Below are 22,078 nucleotides of genomic sequence, written 5' to 3' on the forward strand. Positions count from 1 at the left end.
TCGAGGGGTCTGCAGTCCTCTCCCAGCACAGCCTTCACCGCCCCTCGCGCTCCGAGCTGACATTTCATACAAAAAGGGGCTTTTGAACCATTTTGTTCTGTTTGCAGTGGACACACAAGTGCTAAAACAGCAAATTCATCTCCTGGCCGAGGGCAGCGGGGCACGAGCACGTCCAGCTCAGCTCGGCCGCCAGGACTCGGGGAACGTTTGCCGTGAATCCTCCCGGAGGTTCCTCCCCAAAAGCTCGGTGGAACTCGGGGAACGTTTGCCGTGAATCCTCCCGGAGGTTCCTCCCCAAAAGCTCGGTGGAACTCGGGGAAGGTTTGCCGTGAATCCTCCCGGAGGTTCCTCCCCAAAAGCTCGGTGGAACTCGTGCCTCCACTCTCGGCCCCGGGCATCCCACACGCGCAGAGCCCCGGGCCGGGCTCCCGGGGGCACGGCCGCATCCTGGAGGGCCTCAGGCGGGTGCAAGGGAACACACAGACACAGGGAATCGCAGGAACAGCCCCAGAGCCCACCCTCCCCCCTTTTCCCAAAGTTTCTCGGTGCTGTTGGACAAAGTCTGGATGTCGCACGGAGCGGCCTCTTCCCCCCAACAACAGAGTCCAAGCTCCGCGGGCCTCGCCGGCTCCCCGGTGGTCAAGGGCTGGGCAGCAGCGGCAGCAGCAGCTGGGGCCGCTTCCAGAAAAGCTCGGGATGAGGGTGCGCGGCTTTAGGATTGCTTCAGCCGCTTGCGGGGCGGGCCCAGGAACGGGCACTGCGCCGAGGCCAGCGAGCGATAGGCCTCGGCCACCAGGTGGGGGTGGGACACCACCATGGACTTCCAGCCCGACGTCTCCATCACGTCCGAGGCGTGGCTGCAACACACACAGGGCGGCCGGAGCCACTGGGGTGACTGGGAGCAAACTGGGAATAAACTGGGAATGGGGACTGGGGTAACCGGGAATGGGGACTGGGGTAACTGGGAATGGGACTGGGTAACTGGGAGCCAACTGAGAATAAACTGGGAATGGGGACTGGGGTAATCGGGAATGGGGACTGGGGTAACCGGGAATGGGGACTGGGGTAACCGGGAATGGGACTGGGATAACTGGGAGCAAATTGGGAATAAACTGGGAATGGGGACTGGGGTAACTGGGAATGGGGACTGGGGTAATCGGGGTGAGGGACTGGGGTAACTGGGAGCAAACTGGGAATGAGACCTGGGAATGGGGACTGGGGTAATCGGGAATGGGGACTGGGGTAACCGGGGTGAGGGACTGGGGTAACTGGGAGCAAATTGGGAATAAACTGGGAATGGGGACTGGGGTAACTGGGAGTGGGGACTGGGGTAACCGGGAATGGGGACTGGGGTAACTGGGAGTGGGGACTGGGGTAACCGGGAATGGGGACTGGGGTAACTGGGAATGGGGACTGGGGTAACCGGGAATGGGGACTGGGGTAACTGGGAGCAAACTGGGAACAGGACTGGGAATGGGGACTGGGGTGAGGGACTGGGATAACCAGAAGCAGACCAGGATCAGGGACTGGAATAACTGGGAACAAACTGGGATTAGGAATGGGGATAACTGGGAGCAAACTGGGATTAGAGACCAGAATAATGGGGAACAAACTGGGATTAGAGACCAGAATAATGGGGAACAAACTGGGATTAGGGACCAGGATAACGGGAGCAAACTGGGACTAGGGACCAGGATAACGGGAGCAAACTGGGATTAGAGACCAGAATAATGGGGAGCAAACTGGGATTAGGGACCAGGATAACGGGAGCAAACTGGGACTAGGGACCAGGATAACGGGAGCAAACTGGGATTAGAGACCAGAATAATGGGGAGCAAACAGGGATTAGGGACCAGGATAACAGGAGCAGCCCTCCAGGCTCTTGCCAGGGCCCTGAGGAACTCGGGGGGTTCCTCCTCCTGGGCTCTCTCAGGTGTCTGAGGGGTCTGGCCCCATTTCAGGCCTGGAGCTCAGGAGAAGCTGCAGACTCCAGGTGGGATGGCAGAACACAGAGCTCATCCCAAGCCCAGCTCTGGGCACAGGAATGGTTGAAATCGATATAAAAAGCACTGAAGGAGTGCACCGAGTGACAGAAATGTTCCATTTATTAAAGCTTGGCAGGGATTTTCCATCTGCTGCCGGATTGAGAGCTGGAATCAATCCCTCAGCATCAAATCATGGAATGCTTTGGGCTGGAAGGACCTTAAAGCTCATCCAGCTCCATGGGCAGGGACGGCTGCTCCCAGCCAGGACCATTCCAGGACCAGAACTCCCTGATCCTGCCCTGCCTGATCCCAGCGAGCTCCAGAGCAGCTCCCAGGCTGTTCCCACTCTGGAGAACCCAAGGCTGGCCTGGGTTTGGGGCAATTCCATGAGTGGAATGCTGGATAAACCATGGATGACAGGGAGGGAGCTCAAAAATGACAGAGGAAAACCTTCCCTGCATGGGCCAGTGCGGGAGAGGAACAGCTAAAAACAAATCCTGGAATCTTGGGAGTGGGAGGGAGCCCAGCCTTGGTTTGTGTGGAGTGAGCAGTGGGAGAGGAAAGAGAAGGGGGAAAGGAAAGGGGAAAAGGGAAAGGGGAAAAGGGAAGGGGAAAAGGGAAAGGGGGAAAAGGAAAGGGGGAAAAGGAAAGGGGAAAAGGGAGGGGGAAAAAGGGAAGGGGGAAAGGGAAAGGGGGAAAAAGGGAAAGGGGGAAAAAGGGAAGGGGGAAAAGGAGGAAAAGGGGAAAAGGGAAGGGGGAAAAGGGAAGGGGGAAAGGGAAAGGGGGAAAAAGGGAAAGGGGAAAAGGGAAAGGGGGAAAAAGGGAAAGGGGGAAAAAGGGAAGGGGGAAAAGGAGGAAAAGGGAAAAAGGGAAGGGGGAAAAGGGAAGGGGGAAAAGGGAAAGGGGAAAAGGGAAAGGGGAAAAGGGAAAGGGGGAAAAGGGAAAGGGGGAAAAAGGGAAGGGGGAAAAGGAGGAAAAGGGAAAAAGGGAAGGGGGAAAAGGGAAGGGGGAAAAGGGAAAGGGGAAAAGGGAAGGGGGAAAAGGGAAGGGGGAAAAGGGAAGGGGGAAAAGGGAAGGGGGAAAAGGGAAGGGGGAAAAGGGAAAGGGGAAAAGGGAAGGGGGAAAAGGGAAGGGGGAAAAGGGAAGGGGGAAAAGGGAAGGGGGAAAAGGAAAGGGGAAAAGGGAAGGGGGAAAGGGGAGGGTTTGTCCACCCTGGAGCAATTACTCACTAATTAATGAAGTCAACGGCCTGGGTTTTGAGCTGGTCTGCGCTGTGCAGGTCAGCCAGGATCAGGATCTCAGCTGCGTTCTCCACGGACAGGTTACTGCAGAGAGCATCCTCACACATCACCTTCAGCCTCTCCAGGGCATACTGGGGATAAAAACATGGAATTACACCCAAAATTACACCCAAAATTACCCCTGGGTACTGCCCAGGGACCCTCACACATCACCTTCAGCCTCTCCAGGGCACAAACCCATGGAATTCCAGCAGGGAACCCCTCGGGGCTGGGAACCCTCAAGCTGTGCTCCTCCACCCCAGGTTTCCACCCAGGAATGTTCTGTGCCCTGAGCTGGGATCCTTTTGTGGGATCTTTGCCATGGGATCAGCCCCATCACTATAAATGGATTTATTGATGAATTGACTCTAGGTTGTGACTGAGACTTTCCCCTGCCAGGATTGGATTGAAATGCAGAATTCCAGCTGATGAACCCCATTTTCCCTCAAGCCTGGCTGATAACAGAAGCAGAGCACTCGGAGTTTTCTCAGGCAAATTGAGAGGGCAAATCAAATTTCTTTGCTAATCTGTCTCAATAAATAAAGCAGTTTATGGGGCCAGCCATGAGTTTGGATAATTGCCTGTCAGAGCCTCCAAATGTAACAAATAAAGCTGGGCACTCTCCTGCTGCAGATGGAACATTCTCCTCCTCGTAGCCACTTTTTAGTTTCATTTTTGCTACAAATAACTCATTTCTAATTACATTGTTGGCCCCCAGCGGCCACTGTGGGCTCTCAGCAGCAACATTTCCCCTTCCTCCTTTTTTAATTCCACCTCAACTCCCCCCAGCCTCCTGCACTGGGAGCTCCTGGAGTTGAATTTTGGCTGGGTTTGGGCTAATTACAGCTTTTTCCTAAGAGACAGCAGAGCTCTGAGGGAGCTGCTGCAGTCCCCGGGGTAAATATTGGATGCTTTATGTGTTTTCATGGAGGAGTTTTTTTATTCCTGCTTTTAAGGCACACAATGAGCTGCAAAGGGAAAGCAAAGCTGTGTTAAAAGGCAGCAAAGTCAGAATTAAAGCTCTCCCTGCCCTAAGTGCTGCTCCTCCAGTCAATACCTTGGATGAATGTGGGCATGGCTGTGTGGAATCTCCTGGCTCTGATTCCCACCTCAATCCCAGCTGGAATGGAGCTTTTCCCTCTGATCCAGCCTGGGATGGAGCTCAGGGACACAAAGGGGCACAAAGCACCCCCAGACCAGGAGAATCCCAGAATTCCAGGAGCAGGGAGAACCCCAGGATTTCAGGAACAGGAAAAAACCCAGGATTTCAGGAGCAGGGAAAATCCTAGGATTCCATGAGCAGGAAAAGTCCCAGGATCCCATGAGCAGGAAAAGTCCCAGGATCCCATGAGCAGGGAGAACCCCAGGATTCCATGAGCAGGAAAAACCCCAGGATCCCATGAGCAGGGAAGAACCCCAGGATTCCATGAGCAGGAAAAACCCCAGGATTTCAGAAGCAGGGAAGAACCCCAGGATTCCATGAGCAGGAAAAACCCCAGGATTTCAGGAGCAGGGAAGAACCCCAGGATTCCATGAGCAGGAAAAACCCCAGGATCCCATGAGCAGGGAAGAACCCCAGGATTCCATGAGCAGGAAAGAACCCCAGGATTTCAGGAGCAGGAAAAATCCCAGGATTTCAGGAGCAGGAAAAACCCCAGGATTCAGGCTCCAGATTGGCTCTTTTCCTAACAGAGTCACTTCTAAGGGAAAAAAGAAGAAAAAGGGAACGGTTTGGGCTGTAAATGATGGATTTTCAGGGGTTTACAGAGCTCTCATTCCCATCTCTGGGGCTGCAAAGAGAGGGGAAGAGCCCCAGGGAATTCCAGCAGAGCCCTAGGGAATTGCAGAAGCTCCCAGGAGCAGCAGGGACTGGCACTGCAGCAGGAAAACCAACAGCATTTCCCACTCCTGGGTTTCCAGAGCCTCGGGGCTGACAGGAGGCAGGGCAGGAGGAGAACTGTTTGTCCAGACTCTGCACTGCTCCGGGGATTTGGGAATAACCACATGGAAAAACATCCCTGGGTCTGCTCTGTAATTGTCTCCTCAGCCCAGCTCGGCTCACGCTGAACAGGCTCTTCTGGGAGCGCCAAAAAATCCTTAAAAATGAGCAGCAGAGCAAAAATTCCTGATTGTTTAATGGGAGGATCTGCAGCAGAGCTTCCTCTGGAAGCTTCAAAAATGCTTAAAAATGAGCAGTGGGGACAGAAATCCCTGAGGGGCCTGTGCAGCTCCAGGTGTGCTCTCTGCTGGTGCAGGGGTGTTCCCCGGTTTCCCTGGAAGCCCCAATTCCAAGGAAAGGCAATCCCATGGCATTCCAGCTCCCCCAAATCCTGAGTTTACCTTGTCAGCAGCTGCCAGCAGATCATCAGCCATCTTGTCCAGGTTTGGGGCCTTCCCAGTGTAGATGAAACACATCATCTCCTTAAACACCTCGGGCTCCACGTCGTTGATCTCAACCCGGTTCTGCAAGGGGAAAATGGGAAAATGGAGCTTTTTGGGGTCTGCCGAGGGGCTCCAGGGCTGCTCCTGCCCCAGAACCCCCCAGGGCCAGAGGGAAAGGGGTTACAAGGAGCTGAACTTGAGAAAGAAGGGGAAAAAAGGGGGAAAAGGATTTGGGAAATGGAGGGGGGAAAAAGGAAGGGGAAAAAGGAAGGGGAAAAAGGAAGGGGGGGAAAAGGAAGGGGGAGAAAAGGAAGGGGGAAAAAGGAAGGGGGGAAAAGGAAGGGGGGAAAAGGAAGGGGGAAAAAGGAAGGGGGAAAAAGGAAGGGGGGAAAAGGAAGGGGGGAAAAGGAAGGGGGGAAAAAGGAAGGGGGGAAAATGGAGGGGGGAGAAAAGGAAGGGAGGAAAAGGAAATATGTGGATGGAGTAAGAACAACTCCAAGCTGTATCCCACATTCTCCGCTTCTTCCTGGACCCCCCCAGCCTCCTTGCCAAGGGACAGTTGATCCCAGACCCCTCTTTCCCTTTTCTCCTCCCATTTTGTGCTCAAGGAAGGGCCCCCTTCAGGAGCAGAGGTGTTCCTGTGTGAGAGAAGCAGCTGCAGGTGCCAGAGGGGGATCCCAGCATGGATCACCTGAGCAGGACCTTTCCCTGCTGGGTGTTCCTGATCTGAGCAGGATCTTTCCCTGCTGGGGTCTCCCTCCCCTGCAGGACCTTTCCCTTTTGGGTGTTTCCCCCCTGCTCTCACCTTTTTGCTCTCCTCCATCTCGTGCTCGAACATGGCGCTGAACACCGGGGAGCGCGCTGTGGGGAACGGGACACGCTGGGAATGCTGCACCCCCTGGAAGGGCTGGAGCTGCTCCCAGCACTTCCCACCAGGCACTGCCCGGGGTAATGGCATTCCCAGAGCAGCTCTGCCTGCCCCTGGATCTCTGGAAGTGGCCCAGGCCAGGCTGGATGGGGCTGGGAGCACCCTGGGGTTGTGGAAGGTGTCCCTGCCGTGGATGAGCTCTGAGCTCCCTCCATCCCCCCATTCCCTCCATCCCAAACCATTCCTTCCATTGCTTCCATCCCAAACCATTCCTTCCATCACCTCCATCCCAAACCATTGTCTCCATCCCAGATCAATCCCTCCATTGCAAACCACTCCTCCCCCATTCCACCATTCCCTCCACACCCCCAATCCCTCCATCCTAAACCATTCCCTCCCATTCCCCCATCCCAAACCATTCCCTCCATCCCAAATCATTCCTTCCATTGTCTCCATCCCAAACCATTCCCTCCATCTCAAACCATTCCCCCCATTCCCTCTCATCCCAAACTACTCCCCCATTTTCTCCATCCCAAACCATTCCCTCCATCCCAAACCATTCTCCCCATTCTTTCCCATTCCAAACCACTCCCAGTCCCTCCATCCCAAATCATTCCCTCCATCCCAAACCATTCCCCCATCCCAAACCATTCCTTTACATTCCCTCTATCCCAAACCATTCTCTCCATCCCAAACTATTCTCCCCATTCCCTCCATCCCAAACCATTCCCTCCATCCCAAACCATTTCCCCCATTTTCTCCATCCCAAACCATTCCCTCCATCCCAAACCACTCCCACCCCATTCCCCCCATCCCAAACCGTTCCCTCCCATCCCAAACCGTTCCCTCCCACCCCAAATCACTCCCTCCCATCCCAAACCATTTCATTCATCCCAAACCATTTTCTCCATCCCAAACCACTCCCTCCATCCCAAACCACTTCCTCCATCCCAAACCACTCCCACCCCATTCTCCCCATCCCAAACCATTCCCTCCCATCCCAAACCATTCCCCCCATCCCAAACCATTCCCCCCATCCCAAACCGTTTCCTCCATCCCAAATCACTCCCTCTCATTCTCTCCATTCCAAACCATTTCCCCCATTCCCTCCATCCCAAACCATTCCCACCCCATTCCCCCCATCCCAAACCACTCCCTCCATCCCAAACCACTCCCACCCCATTCCCCCCATCCCAAACCATTCCCTCCCATGGAAGCCACTCCCCATGCCCTTGGTGCCCCGGGCAGCCCCACCTGCCAGGATGGCTTTGTGGCCCTTGAACTCCTGGCCGGCCACGCAGAGGCAGCAGTCGGTGAAGCGCGAGTTCTCCCAGAGCCCGCCCAGCTCGTCGGCCAGGCGGCACTCGGGCACCTTGACCATGTTCATGGTGTTCTGGCCCGAGATGTTCACCGAGTCCTGCACCACGCTCACCTGGGGACAGGGACACCGCACTGCCCTGCCCTGCTCCCAGGGCACACCCACAGCCCTCACTGTGCACTGGGGGGTTCAAATCTCCCCGCTCTTAAAGGATCCTCTGCAGAGACCCCTGCACCAGGGTCTCCATCCCAAACCCCAAATACAGATTTCCCCCCCAGCCCCACACTGACAGCACGGCCATGAATCCATGAGGAGGTTTCCGAAGGAAGTGGAACCGGATTTTTGCTCTTTCCTGATTTTTTCCACACACCACACCTGACCCAGTTTCTCCTTCCATCCTCGTGAAACTCCCCAATCAATAATGCAGCAGCCACCACTCCAGGGGAGGTGAGGGACACACAGAGCTCCCAGAGCCAGCACGGGCCCACAGGGCAGGGCTGACCCCTCAGTGCCCTCCTGCTTCTCCTCCAGGAGAGTTAAATATTCCCCAACACAATGAAACCCCGCGCCAGACTGAGCCAAACAAACCCCAGGTTATGCAGACAGGGAAGGAGATGTGGAGGAGGCAATTCCCAATCCCTGCTCCAAGGTGAGGAATCTTGGAAGGGCCCCCTGGTTAAACCCAGGTAAATCACAGCCGCAGCAGAGGCCAATTAGCAGAGCTCTGATTAATTGTGCCCTGCTGCAATCAGGAATGATGAGGGGAAGCAGAGGTGAGGCCATTCCCTGGATTTGCTGTTCAGCCCAAGGTAAATTCCAGCTCTGTTCAGAAACAAGGGAGAGCAAGGACGGCCAGGGAAGCTGGAAGTGAAGGAAAGGAAAAGGAAAAGGAAAAGGAAAAGGAAAAGGAAAAGGAAAAGGAAAAAGGAGAAAGGAGAAAGGAAAAAGGAAAAAGGAGGAAAGAAAAAGGGAGAAAGGAAAAGGAGAAAGGAAAAGGAAAAAGGAAAAAGATCCAGCCTTGGATGCCAGACTAGGTGAGGATTTGTTTCTGCCATGCCAGACTCTCCTTTCTCCTCCCATTTTGTGCTCAAGGAAAGGCTCCCTCCATCCCCAGGAATTTCTGCTGCTGATCAAACATCCTTGAGATGTTTGTTCATTTAAGCATGTGCATGATTATGATGGCCAAAACCTGAAAAAAAAAAACCACCCCAAAAACAAACCAAAACCCTCCCAAAAATCCCAGCTGTCAAAGGACTTTGAAGCCCTTCTTTTATTCCTGAAAAGAAAACACAGCAAAAGAAAAGACTCCCAGAAAAAAAAGTGCAGGAGATGCAAGGAGAGAACAACTTGTTCTGCTCTCTTCTGGTAAAAAAATACCAGCTCCAGGAGGGGGTTTGCAGTTAAAAAGACAATGGGAGCGAGGCAGAAGAAGCTCTGAAGACACTAAATTAGAGTTTCTATTTGCTCATTAAGGTTTTTCAACTTAAATCTCTGGGTTTGGAAATAACTGGCTGCATCTTTGCCTGGAATAGCACAAGTGAAATAATAATGGTGTTGTAGAAAAACACAAACACCACGACCAGAAAATGGTGATTACTGCAAAATCCCCTTTTCTCACATTTTTCTCCTTGCTGGCTGTGCAGACACACTGAAGGAAATAAAGAGGAGCTCTCTCTTATTGAGCAGGGCAGTTCCCAGTGCAGATCCAGGCTGTGATTATCCCAAGCAAGCCCCAAATCAAGGAGCACAAACAGAGGGATGGCAACACCAAAGCACCAGGAAATGATCCCCAAACCTGCCCAGTTCCCACCATCATTCCAGGGAAAAGCCGAGCAGGGAGCAGCCAAAAGGCAGAGGGATGAGCCAGGAGGGGAAAAAGGCCCAGCCAGAGCAGAGAATGCCAGGGACAGAACAGGCAGCAGTGATCTGACCTGGGAGAGGGGGTGAGGGCAGCCCTGCCTGGGCTGGGGAGATGTGTGGGGCTGGGGGGGCTGTGTGGGGCTGGGGGGGCTGTGTGGGGCTGGAGCAGGGCTGGGGAGATGTGTGGGGCTGGGGGGGCTGTGTGGGGCTGGAGCAGGGCTGGAGGAGCTGTGTGGGGCTGGGGGAGCTGTGTGGGGCTGGGGGAGCTGTGTGGGGCTGGAGCAGGGCTGGGGGAGCTGTGTGGGGCTGGAGCAGGGCTAGGGGAGATGTGTGGGGCTGGAGCAGGGCTGGGGAGATGTGTGGGGCTGGGGGGGCTGTGTGGGGCTGGAGGAGCTGTGTGGGGCTGGAGCAGGGCTGGGGGAGATGTGTGGGGCTGGGGGGGCTGTGTGGGGCTGGAGCAGGGCTGGGGGAGATGTGTGGGGCTGGGGGGGCTGTGTGGGGCTGGAGCAGGGCTGGGGAGCTGTGTGGGGCTGGGGGAGCTGTGTGGGGCTGGGGGAGCTGTGTGGGGCTGGAGCAGGGCTGGGGAGCTGTGTGGGGCTGGGGGAGCTGTGTGGGGCTGGAGCAGGGCTGGGGAGTTCTGTGGGGCTGGGGGAGCTGTGTGGGGCTGGGGGAGCCCTGTGGGGCTGGAGCAGGGCTGGGGAGCTGTGTGGGGCTGGAGCAGGGCTGGGGAGTTCTGTGGGGCTGGGGGAGCCCTGTGGGGCTGGAGCAGGGCTCACCTCACAGAACAGGGTCAGTTTGTCATCTGGCAGGAGCCCATTGGCCTCGTCCAGCAGGAAATCTCTCCTGATGAACTTCTTGAAGCCCCAGTCCTTGCCTTGCACGAAGCGATAGGCGCGCTGGCTCTCTGTGGACAGGCCTGGCTTAACCCGGGCCAGGGGCACAGCAAAGCCCAAACCCTGGCCCAGCTCAGCCCAGGAGGGGTCTCACCCACCCCAGGAGGGGTTTTCCTCCCCCAGAGGGGTCTCACCCACCCCAGGAGGGGTTTTCCTCCCCCAGAGGGGTCTCACCCACCCCAGGAGGGGTTTTCCTCCCCCGGAGGGGTCTCACCCACCCCAGGAGGGTTTCCCTGCCCCACAGGGGTCCCACTCACCCATGGCCTTGGTCTCCTCTCCCTTGGCGTTGAGGATGGAGAATTTGAACTTGGCCCTGACCTCGCTCTTGGGGCAGCTCACCAGCAGCAGGTACAGGGACAGGTAATCCTTGCTCTCCTCGTCCAGGCCCTTGGGGTTCACACGTAAACACCTGCAAAAGGGGGGGTGGGCATGGCAGCAGGGCAGGGATGCCCCCAAAGGAAGGGCACTGTGGGATTTGGACATTTGCACAGCAAACAAGGGCTCCAGGGGGCTGAAAGGAGCAGAGCTGGGGTACAGCTGCACCCCCACCATGAGATAAACAACCAGGAATTATGGGCAGCCCAACAAATCCCTAGGGAAAAGAGCTGGAGAAGGGCTGGAATCACTGAGAAGCCCCCTGGATGCCAATCCTCACAAAAGGAAAGTGAAATAAATAAAATGGAGGCAATGGGCTGGAGGAAGTGCAACAAATAGAGAGAAATGGTTGATAAAATGCCACAGGAGGCAACTGCAAGGAACAAGGGATCTGTGGAAGGCTGGTGGTTCTTCAACAAAAAAAAAATACCAGGGTTAAAAGGAAAAACTCCTCCTGTGTGAAGAAAAGGCAGGAAGAGGCTCTTCCATGACCTGAAACATGACACAGAATCCACCAAGAACAAAAAGCAGAGAGATAATGAACAGCTCCCACACACAGGGACCGAATCCACAGATCCAGATGTTCCAGGGAGGGCTGAGAGCACAGGGGACAAAGGTGACAGGAACAAAGGCAGGCCAAGGAAAGCACAGCTCTGCCACCCGAGGGAGGGAGCTCACACTGTATCCCATGGATACAATTCATCCAGGGGCTGCTTCCCACCAGTGGGGCTGGAAAGGGAAATTGTGAAGCACTCCACAGCAGGGGAAAACCAGGAGTCAGAGCCCATGGATGCACCAGGACACGGCTCAGAGCAGATACAGGCTCCGAGCAAAGTCCACTCTCAGTTACTGGAAATGATTGAGGCCTCAGGGAAGATAAGGAAGGTTTAGAGGAAAGGGAAAGGCTCCAAATGAGGTCACCCTGAGGAGGCAGCAGCAGTGAGAGGACATTGGCACTTGCCTCATCCCTGTGTCCTCCACGGCCACAAAAAGCTGCCACTCACACAAAGGGAATTCACAGCAGGAGAAATTCACTTTGGAACCCCTTGGAGTACGAGGGGCTGGAACTGGGAGGGTGATTTGGGCTGTGCACCCTCCCAGCCTCACCTGGGCTCAGCACAGAAATGTGTTTGAGGCTAAATGTTGGTTTGTGTGCAAACAACGCTGAGCCATCGGGGCTCTCATTAGGATAATGATGTTCCCATGGATTCCCCAAAGCCCAGCTGGGGTGAGCCCCTCTCCATGGCCTCACCACTTGAGCTTGTCGTTGGCTCCAGAGGAAAAGGTCGAGCTCTTGATGACCTCCCCCATCTCCTCCCGGCAGAAGCTGAAGTTGTTGATGGTCCACATGTAGGAGAACTTCACCACCTTGATCTGCATGGAGACAACAGCAGCTTTGGGTCAGCCCTGCCCATCCCCAGGGACAAAGAGCGGCACCACAGCTCTGGGTGGGGGACCTGGAGTTGTGGGAATGGCTCCAGGGGCTCCTGCAGGGCCTGAGGAGCATCGGGTGCAGCCGTGTGATAGGTGCAGTGTGGGGCTGGTGGAACTGATGTGCAACTGCTGTGCAACTGCTGTGCAACTGCTGTGATTGCTCTGTGTGACAATTGCAGTGTGGGGCTGGTGGAACTGATGTGCAACTGTTGTGAACTGCAGTGATTGCTGTGGAACTGCTGTGATTGCTCTGTGTGGAACTGCAGCGTGTAACTGCTGTGTGTAACTAGAGTGTGGAACTGCAGTGTGATTGCTGTGTGCAACTGCTGTGTGTAACTAGAGTGTGTAACTGGAGAGTGTGATTGCTGTGTGCAACTGCTGTGTGTAACTGCAGAGTGTGATTGCTGTGTGGAACTGCTGTGTGTAATTAGAGTGTGGAACTGCAGAGTGATTGCTGTGTGGAACTGCTGTGTGTAACTAGAGTGTGTAACTGCAGTGTGATTGCTGTGTGTAACTGCTGTGTGTAACTAGAGTGTGGAACTGCAGAGTGATTGCTGTGTGGAACTGCTGTGTGTAACTAGAGTGTGTAACTGCAGTGTGATTGCTGTGTGTAACTGCTGTGTGTAACTAGAGTGTGTAACTGCAGTGTGATTGCTGTGTGCAACTGCTGTGTGTAACTAGAGTGTGTAACTGCAGTGTGATTGCTGTGTGTAACTAGAGTGTGTAACTGCAGTGTGATTGCTGTGTGTAACTGCTGTGTGTAACTAGAGTGTGTAACTGCAGTGTGATTGCTGTGTGGAACTGCTGTGTGTAACTTCAGTGTGTAACTGGAGAGTGTGATTGCTCTGTGTAACTGCTGTGTGTAACTAGAGTGTGTAACTGCAGTGTGATTGCTGAGTGTAACTGCTGTGTGTAACTAGAGTGTGTAACTGGAGAGTGTGATTGCTGTGTGCAACTGCTGTGTGTAACTGCAGAGTGTGATTGCTGTGTGGAACCGCTGTGTGTAACTTCAGTGTGTAACTCCTCCATGTAAATAGTCTGTGTGTAACTGCTGTGTGTGATTGCTGAGTGTAACTCCTCCATTTAAATGCCCTGTGTGTAACTGCAGTGTGTGATTCTTGTGTATAACTAGTGTGTAACTGCAGAGTGATTGCTGTGTGTAACTGCTGTGTGTAACTAGAGTGTGGAACTGCAGTGTGATTGCTGTGTGGAACTGCTGTGTGTAACTAGAGTGTGTAACTGCAGAGTGTGATTGCTCTGTGTAACTGCTGTGTGTAACTAGAGTGTGTAACTGCAGTGTGATTGCTGTGTATAACTAGAGTGTGTAACTGCAGTGTGATTGCTGTGTGTAACTGCTGTGTATAACTAGAGTGTGTAACTGCAGTGTGATTGCTGTGTGTAACTGCTGTGTGTAACTAGAGTGTGTAACTGCAGAGTGTGATTGCTGTGTGGAACTGCTGTGTGTAACTAGAGTGTGTAACTGCAGAGTGTGATTGCTGTGTGGAATTGCTGTGTGTAACTAGAGTGTGTAACTGGAGAGTGTGATTGCTCTGTGTAACTGCTGTGTGTAACTAGAGTGTGTAACTGCAGTGTGACTGCTGTGTGTAACTGCTGTGTGTAACTCCCTGTGTGTACCTGCAGTGTGTAACTCCCTGTGTGTAACTCCCTGTGTGTACCTGCAGGCCCCACAGCCCCCCAAAGCCCAGGAACACAGCCATGCCATGCTGTGCCGTGCCATGCCATGCCATGCCATGCCATGCCGTGCCATGCCGTGCCAGCTGACCTGTGTGTAGCACCAGCTCTCGGCCACGGGCCCGCTGGACATCTCTGCCGGAGGGGGGGGACTCGGCACCCTGGACATCGCCAGCTTGGAATCGGGCAGGGACAGGCACAGGAACGGAGCTCAGCTGCACCTGGGGAGAGGGACAACAAAATCAGAGTGGGAATGGGGCTGAAATTCAGCTGGGGGAGAGAAACCACCAAAATCAGTGTGGGAATGGGGCTGGACTTCACCTGAGGGGCAAAGGAACACCAAAATCAGTGTGGGAATGGGGCTGAAATTCAGCTGGGAGGCAAAGGAACACCAAAATCAGTGTGGGAATGGGGCTGAAATTCAGCTGGGGGAGAGAAACCACCAAAATCAGCATGGGAATGGGGGCTCAGCTGCACCTGGGGAGAGGGACAACAAAATCAGTGTGGGAATGGGGCTGGACTTCACCTGGGGGGGAAAGGAACACCAAAATCAGGAACCAGCATGGGAATGGGGGCTCAGCTGCACCTGCGTGAGAGGAAAACCAAAATCAGCGTGGGAATGGGGCTGAAATTCAGCTGGGAGAGAGGAACACCAAAATCAGTGTGGGAATGGGGCTGAAATTCAGCTGGGGGGAAAGGAATCATAGAAATCAGCAACCAGCATGGAAACGGAGCTCAGCTGCACCTGGGGAGAGAGGAACACCAAAATCAGTGTGGGAATGGGGCTAGACTTCAGCTAGGAGAGAGAGGAACACCAAAATCAGCAACCGGCATGGAAACGGAGCTCAGCTGCACCTGGGGAGAGGGACAACAGAAATCAGAATGGGAATGGGGCTGAAATTCAGCTGGGAGAGAGGAACCATAGAAATCAGCATGGGAATGGGGCTGGACTTCACCTGGGTGGGGAAAGGAATCATAGAAATCAGGAACCAGCATGGGAATGGGGGTGAACTTCACCTGGGAGAGGGAGGAACCATAGAAATCAGCATGAGAATGGGGCTGGATTTCACCTGGAAGAAAGAGAACCACCAAAATCAGCAACCAGCATGGGAATGGGAGCTCAGCTTCACCCGGGGGAGAGGAACACCAAAATCAGCATGGGAATGGGGCCAGACTTCACCTGGGGGGCAAAGGAGAGAAACACAGAAATCAGCAACCAGCATGGGAATGGGGCTGAACTTCACCTGGGAGAGAGAGGAACACCAAAATCAGCAACCAGCACAGAAATGGGGGCTCAGCTGCACCTGGGGGCACAGAGAGACAGCCCCCGTCAGAACTGAGGACAAATCAAACTAAACTCGAGTGGCTCAACTTCCCAGGACACAAATTCCTCTCTCCTCTGCAAACACCCCCAAAACGCGACGCTGCACTGGAAGGGTGCGTGGAAACGTTTGCAGCGAACACAAAGCAGCCCAAAGGAGCCCAGGAGGAGGGGTTGGCACAGGGCAGAGCCTGGCTGAGCCTTCTGCCCACGGCTTTGTGTCCTGCAGCCCCTCACGCACGACGGGGCCGCGGATCCCTGCAGCAGCAGCAGCAGCCAGGGAAGGCAGGCAGGATTTGGGGATTGGCCACCTGTCTGCACGCTGAGCCACAAGATGGTCAGGGATGGAAAGGCTTCAGCAGGAGGAAACGCAGGGAATGAGCAAATCAACCATGAGAGCAGGCCATGAAACTGGATTTTGTGGTGAAAATTGCAGGAAATTTCAGTGGTTTAGTTTGTAACTAACACCTGTTTGCTCGTTGCCACACAAGGTATTCCGATCTCTGAAAATAAAAAATCTATTTAAGAAGAGTTAAAAAGATAGATTAAAAAAAATATATATAAAATCGACTTAAAATAACTTTGGAATTCCCTGAAACAGTGATTCCATGGGCAGAAGGTGGGAATGAAACCTCCAGCCACGATGGAATTCTCCATTGGCTGGGTTTGCCTGCTCAGGACACTCCAGGTGCCACTTCAGGTGTCACCAGGTGTCCCCTCCCCAGCACTGCTGGCACCTCTGCACTGCAGCTGGATGGAAAAGCACGGCAGGCACAGAGCTTTGAGGGGAATATCTGGGAAATAATTCGGATATCAGGGCTCAGGAGAGGCAGGGAAACACGTCAGGCACAGGCAGAAATATCAAGCCACAGGAAAGCAAACAGAAAATATTATTTTATGGCCCCCTGTGTACAGTGAGAGTTTGCTACTCCTGGGCTATAAATAACAAACTCCTGGCTCGGGACAGAGCTGAAATCACAGCTCAGAGCAGAGCAGTTCTCACCCACTCCCAAGCACTTCCAGATGGAGACATTCGATCCAGGGCAGAGCCAGAGCACCTGGGGAGCACAGGAAATGTTCCCTTGTCACCCTGTCCTGCCAAAACCCCCTCCGGGCTCCACAGCTCGGCTCTGCCTTCAGCAGGGAAACCCTGAGACCTCACCTGCCACGGGTGGGCACAGAAACCCAGCAAACAACCCGGAACAGACTCCAGAATCACTGGAATTTTGTCCCAAAACTCGGTCATTTTCGTCCTCTCAGGATAAACAAACTCCCTCCTAAGAAACACAGCAGAAATTCCTGGGAATTTCCACTTCCAGCCAGGTTTATCCACAGAAAGGGAACTTGGGGAAGGGAAGGGAAAGGGAAAGGGAAAGGGAAAGGGAAAGGGAAGGAAAGAGGAAAGGAAAGGAAAAAGGAAAGGAAAAAGGAAAGGGGAAAGGAAAGGAAAAAGGAAAGGGGAAAGGAAAGGAAAGGAAAGGAAAGGAAAGGAAAGGAAAGGAAAGGAAAGGAAAGGAAAGGAAAGGAAAGGAAAGGAAAGGAAAGGAAAGGAAAGGATTTTTAATTGAGGGGTTCAAAAGCTGCGTGGCTGCTCCTGGGGCCAGCAAAGCACCAAAGAGTGCCCAGGAACAGTGCAGGGAGAGGGATCATGGAGCAGGAAAACAGGGATGAGGCAGGAAAAGCTCCTTCCCTCCCTGCTCCCTTCAAAGGTCGGCTTTGGAACAGGAAAAAGGGGAAAAGGGCAGGGAATGGAAGGGCAGAGCTCTCCTGACCCTGCCAGGCCGGTGCCAGCACGGGGGCAGTGCCAGCTGTGCCCTGCTGGGACACACAGGGGCTGTCCCCTCCAGAGACCCAAAATCCCAGACAGGGACTTCACCTGGTGAAAAGTCTCTGCATGACAGCACCCAAAATGTCCCTAAATGCCATCAAATTCAATGTTCATACCCTGAGCACCCCAGAGCATTTTCAGCAACGTTACTGACCCTACAAGACCCCTGATCTCTAAAATCAGCCCATTTTCACATTAACCTCTGGACCTCTGCTGTGTTTAATTCTGTCCCAGGTGTGCACAAGGCCTCTCCCTGCTGCTGGGAAATGATTTCTGTTATCACAGGTTGGATCAATTTTCAAAGCCTGAGTGTGGCACCAGACCCAGGCTCAAATGCACAACTTCAACCTTGTGTTTGTGCCCAAAGCCATTTCCAAATCCTGACCCAGAACTTCCCATGAGGATCTGTAACAGAGCTGAGAAAAGCTGAACCTAGGCCTTAATTTGAAAATCTCAGCTCTATTTTGTCCAAAATCAGCACATCCTCCCGGGTTCTGCTGCATGCATGGCCAAAGCAGCACCTTCCAGATGGGAATGTTTAATCCCTGCCACGATCCTGACTTTGTGAACTCCACAGATGCCTAAAAATAAACTTTATAAACTCCACAGATGTCTGAAACTCCCCGGAGCTGTGAGGCCAGCGACACCTCGATCACAGCAGTGCAAGCCCAGCCTGCAGCCAGAGAATTCCCTCCCAGGACACCCAGGAATTCCCAGGGTTCCCCAGAATTCCCAGGCACTGACCACAGCCACTGCTTTGGTGCCTTTCCAGCCCTAAAACTGTGGAGGGAAAACCCCAAAACAGCACCAGCCCCCCAGTTCCAGCTCATCCCTGCTCCTCCTCCTCCTCCTCAGCACAGAGACTTCCAGAACCTCTTTGCAACAGCACAAAACCCACAGGGAGCACCCACAGCTCCTGGGCCTGCACAGGACATCCCAAAACCCCATCCCAGGGCAGCCTTGGGAATGTGCTCGTTCCCTAGGTGCTGTTCTGGTGCCTCACCACCCTCTGGGGAAGAGCTTTTCCCTCAAATCCACCCTAAATCCCCACAATATCCCCCCCCCAAATCCCTCCTGACACAGCCTTGGGTCCTGTCCCTGCTCAGCAGAGAGAAGAGCTCAACACTCAATTACCACTCAGCTCCTTCCTCCCACAGCAAGCACCGCAGGGACATTTAAAAACACAAAAACAAAACAATCCAGTCTATTTCCAGGTATCTCTGAACCCCAGCAGCTCCTGTGCCTCCTCGGGGGTACAAACACCTCACCCTTCCTGCCCCATCAGGTGTTTCTGGACCTGGCCACGCGTTTCCATCCCAGGGCTCCCAACTGCAAGCCCAGACTCCCAGCAGCAGCTCCTGGACTGAGAACGGAGGAGCAGCAAAACCTTTAAAAGGGATTTGGCCGCCCCTGTTTGTTTATTTTGGGCTTTCTCCGTCTCCCCGCAGGTTTGTGCTATGTGAGCGGCAAACCCCAGCAGGGCCAGGCTGAGGAACCAGAGGGATCTTACATAAGCCTCCAGCAGGGCTGGCTGGGCAGCAGGGATCCCACAGGATCCCCTGCAATTCCCAGCAGAGCTCCCCCAGCAGCTCGGGGAGCAGCAGCACTCTGCAGGGTAACCCTGGCATGGGACGGTCCCAGGTGGGCACGGCGGGCAGCCAACCCCGCTGGGCACTGCCAGGACTGAAGCTGGCACGTGCCAGTCACAACAATCCCACCCAGGAGAGGCTCAGGGCACTCCCAGATTAACCCCGGAGCAAACTGGGCCAGGAGCTGCTCAGGTAACTGGTTTAACATTGAGCAGGGACACGGGCAGCGCTGGTGCCCCCTCCACAGGAAACCAGCAGGAAACTGGAGCCAGGATGGCACAAAAATCACGGGGTTTAAAGCACTTCAGTGTGGGCTGGGCTGGCAGCGATGCCCTCACTTTAACCCCCCTCCCTGACCTGTGTTTGTGCCCAAACCCCCGGGATTTTGGGGAGAAAAGGGGCGGGTTTATAACAGGAACTCCACTCCAGAGAATCGGGCTGTCAAACGTGGCAGCAGTTTCCATTCTGTGCCACTGTGCCCTGCTGATGGAGGGACAGGATGACAGCCTCGGGGCATTCTGTTGCTGGGCTGTCCTGAGCTCGACCCCACCCGTAACAAAGTAACAAAAAGAGGAAAAAAACCCAATCTGTTTTTGCTTCAGGTTGCAACAAAACAAGGGAGAAAATGACACCGGGTCGTTGTGGGCAGCTGGTTGGAAAATGTCACTGAAAGAGAAATCGGGTGGATGTTTTACTGAAGTGATTCAGGGTTTAGAGTCCTGTTTTATAAAGTGTCATTCTTCAAACTCTCACAGGGCTTCACAACAAGCCACCACTTAGAACTCCAAAGGCGAAGGGGGAAAAAGAGGAAACGAGGGGAAAGTGTTTCTTTTCCTTATGTCAGGACGATGCTGTAGAACCACAACACGAACACATTCAGCCATGCTGAGCTGGAGAGAGCTGACAGCAGATCTCATCACACCTGAGCTGTTCCTGCCCCTCCAAGAACTCCTGTCAGACCCAGACAATCCCCTCTCCCACTCCAGGCGCTCTGTTCTCCCTTTGGAACACCAGGAATGCGGGCGATGCTCGGCAGCAGCGCTCCAGGATGGCTCCAGCTCCCCGGCAAGGGGAATTATTTCCCTTTCCACACTGCAGGATGATGCACCATTTCCTCCAAGCAGCACCACAGGCCCGACACTCGCCTGGGGAGCAGAGCCGCGATCCCGGCTCGCATTCCCAGCGCTCGCAGCTCGGCTCCTGCCCCGGGGATGGGCTCACACCGGGGCCAGGCCACAACCTGTCACCCCTGAGCGCTGATGCCGCCGCTCCTCATCGCAGCGCTCCCACTCCGGCCCGCTCCGCTCTTTCCCACTCGTGCTCCCTCAGCCGGCTCCGGGCTCCCCACAGCCCCTGTGCCCCAGCCTGGCGATCTCCAGGAACCCTCGCTCCAGGTTTTTCCCCAACTTTTCCCCGCCGCCCCCCTCCCCTCGTCCCTCAGGCCCTGCGCTGCCCCCCCCCCCCCCCTCACAACTCCTTCCCCTCCGCTCTCACCTCGCGGCCCGAGGAGCGGCCCCGCCGGCGGTGCGGCGCTGCTGGGAGGCCGGAGGGAGGCGGGGAGCGGTGCCCGGGCAGGTGCGGTGTGTGGGGACGGCCCCGGACCCCGCAGCCCCCTCAGGAGACCACCAGCAGCTAGGGATCACTATTTGGCAGCATGTCCTCCCGGGCCGGTCTCCGCCGAGCGCGACCCGGGGATCACTATTGCGCAGGTGCCCGCAGCAGCTCAGCGCGCATGCGCGCGATGCCGGGGCGGCGGGGGGGGGGTCCGGGATATGGCGGTGCCCAGCTCTCCCCTCACGGCCGCGCACGCGCACTGCGGGACTGACGCCGCCGGCCACGCCCACCGCCTTTTATAGCCGTGCGCCCGTCGCGCGACACCGCTCCCCCCGCCGCGAGCACGCGCGGCCGGGCCGGCTCCTGCGCCTGCGCTGTGCGCAGACCCCTCTTTGTGGCAGGTCCCGTCCCTCCTGCGCTTTCACACTCAGATCACTTTGTGGCAGGCGTGCCCCGCCGGCCATGCCCCTCTGCTACCCACTGATGAACGCTCGTGTGGCAGCGCCGCGCAGCGTGCGCCCTGTGCCTCGCCCCGCAGCTCCCGTTCGGCACCGGCTGCTGCTGTCGCAGTGCCGTTCCACCGCGGGGTCGGTGCGGGCGGCGCTCTCGCTGCCCACATGTCCGCCGCAGAGCCCTGCCACACACGGCCCTCGCAAGCGGCACGGCCTTTCCGCTGTCGCTGGGGAGGTTTCTGGGCGTGCCATCGTCCTTTTTCTCACGTCTTCGTGAGGAGACACCTGCCTCAGGGAATGGTGGGAACCATCTCTCCTTCCCTCACAGCTCCATGAGGGAACACCTGCCCGAGGGAATGGCAGGAACTATCTCTCCTTCCCTCACAGCTCCATGAGGGAACACCTGCCCGAGGGAATGGCGGGAACCATCTCCTCTCACGGCTCCATGAGGGGACGCCTGCCCAAGAGAATGGCGGGAACCATCTCCCCTCATGAAGCCGTGAGGGGACACCTGCCTGAGGGAATAATGGGAGCCATCTCCCCTCACGGCTTTATGAGGTGACACCTATCTGAGGGAATGGCAGGAACCATCTCCCCTCACGGCTCCATGAGGGGACACCTGCCTCAGGGAATGGCGGGAACCATCTCCCCTCACGGCTCCATGAGGGTCTGTCTGCCCAAGGAAATGGCGGTTGCTGTTTCCCCTCACAGTTCTGTGAGGAAGTGTTACCAAAATCTTCCAAAAACATCGTGAAAAACAAGACTCCACCCGTTTTTCAGTGTTATCGAGTCAGGCCTTGCCTTCTTCTTGGCCCAGGCTCGTGTCTGGCTGACAAAGTTGCTCCACACCCACACTGATACAAAACTTTTCAACTTATTTATACATTTTAAGCAAAGGAAGCAATTAATTCATTGGTATGGCTCTTCTCTGCTACTTTGTAGTGGTTTGTAACCAGTGCAGCAAAGATGTCATTGTTACCAGTACTTAATTACCTGAACGTTTGTGAGAAGCTTATCCAGAGCGGCCTTCCCCTCCTCACTTCAGCCTCAGGGTGAATTCATTCCACTACACACAAAGCACCCCAAGAACTGAAACATCCAGGTTCCAAAGCACAGCCACACTTATTGAAATGGGAAATGCAAAATATTTTTGTCTTCTCTCTCTTTCTCCCAGGTGAGAAATGCTGCTGTGGGCCAGGGGCTGCCACAGCTGGTCATGGATTATTGGGAATATTCTCCACAGTGTC

At 55.0% G+C, this 22,078-nt stretch overlaps 1 protein-coding gene across 1 annotated transcript; it reads right to left on the bottom strand.

Moving 5' to 3' along the window:
• Window positions 1-316: 316 nt before the first annotated feature.
• SPOP (speckle type BTB/POZ protein) lies at window positions 317-20,589 on the bottom strand. Its single transcript, XM_054281463.1, has 10 exons — window positions 20,320-20,589; window positions 14,179-14,308; window positions 12,214-12,335; window positions 10,844-10,995; window positions 10,470-10,597; window positions 7,770-7,947; window positions 6,453-6,508; window positions 5,606-5,728; window positions 3,215-3,357; window positions 317-857 (listed from the first exon to the last, which is right to left on the bottom strand). Exons 2-10 carry the CDS (start codon window positions 14,254-14,256, stop codon window positions 713-715), a joined length of 1,125 nt encoding a protein of 374 aa, XP_054137438.1. The 5' UTR covers window positions 14,257-14,308; window positions 20,320-20,589; the 3' UTR covers window positions 317-712.
• Window positions 20,590-22,078: the final 1,489 nt, after the last annotated feature.

The sequence above is a fragment of the Melozone crissalis genome, unplaced genomic scaffold (assembly GCF_028551555.1).
Source record: "Melozone crissalis strain CALT ecotype California unplaced genomic scaffold, PUWL_Pcris_2 ptg000032l_1, whole genome shotgun sequence".
In the NCBI taxonomy this organism is placed as follows: Eukaryota; Metazoa; Chordata; class Aves; order Passeriformes; family Passerellidae; genus Melozone; species Melozone crissalis.

Bases quoted from the DNA above. Each gene is read 5' to 3' on its own strand.
- SPOP (XM_054281463.1), bottom strand. From the start codon at position 14,256: ATGTCCAGGGTGCCGAGTCCCCCCCCTCCGGCAGAGATGTCCAGCGGG. The intron at 10,996-12,213 runs GTGAGGCCATGG...CCCCTTTTGCAG, and splicing joins GCCAACGACAAGCTCAAGTG to GTGTTTACGTGTGAACCCCA. The intron at 6,509-7,769 runs GTGGGGCTGCCC...CGTTCCCCACAG, and splicing joins CCACAAAGCCATCCTGGCAG to CGCGCTCCCCGGTGTTCAGC.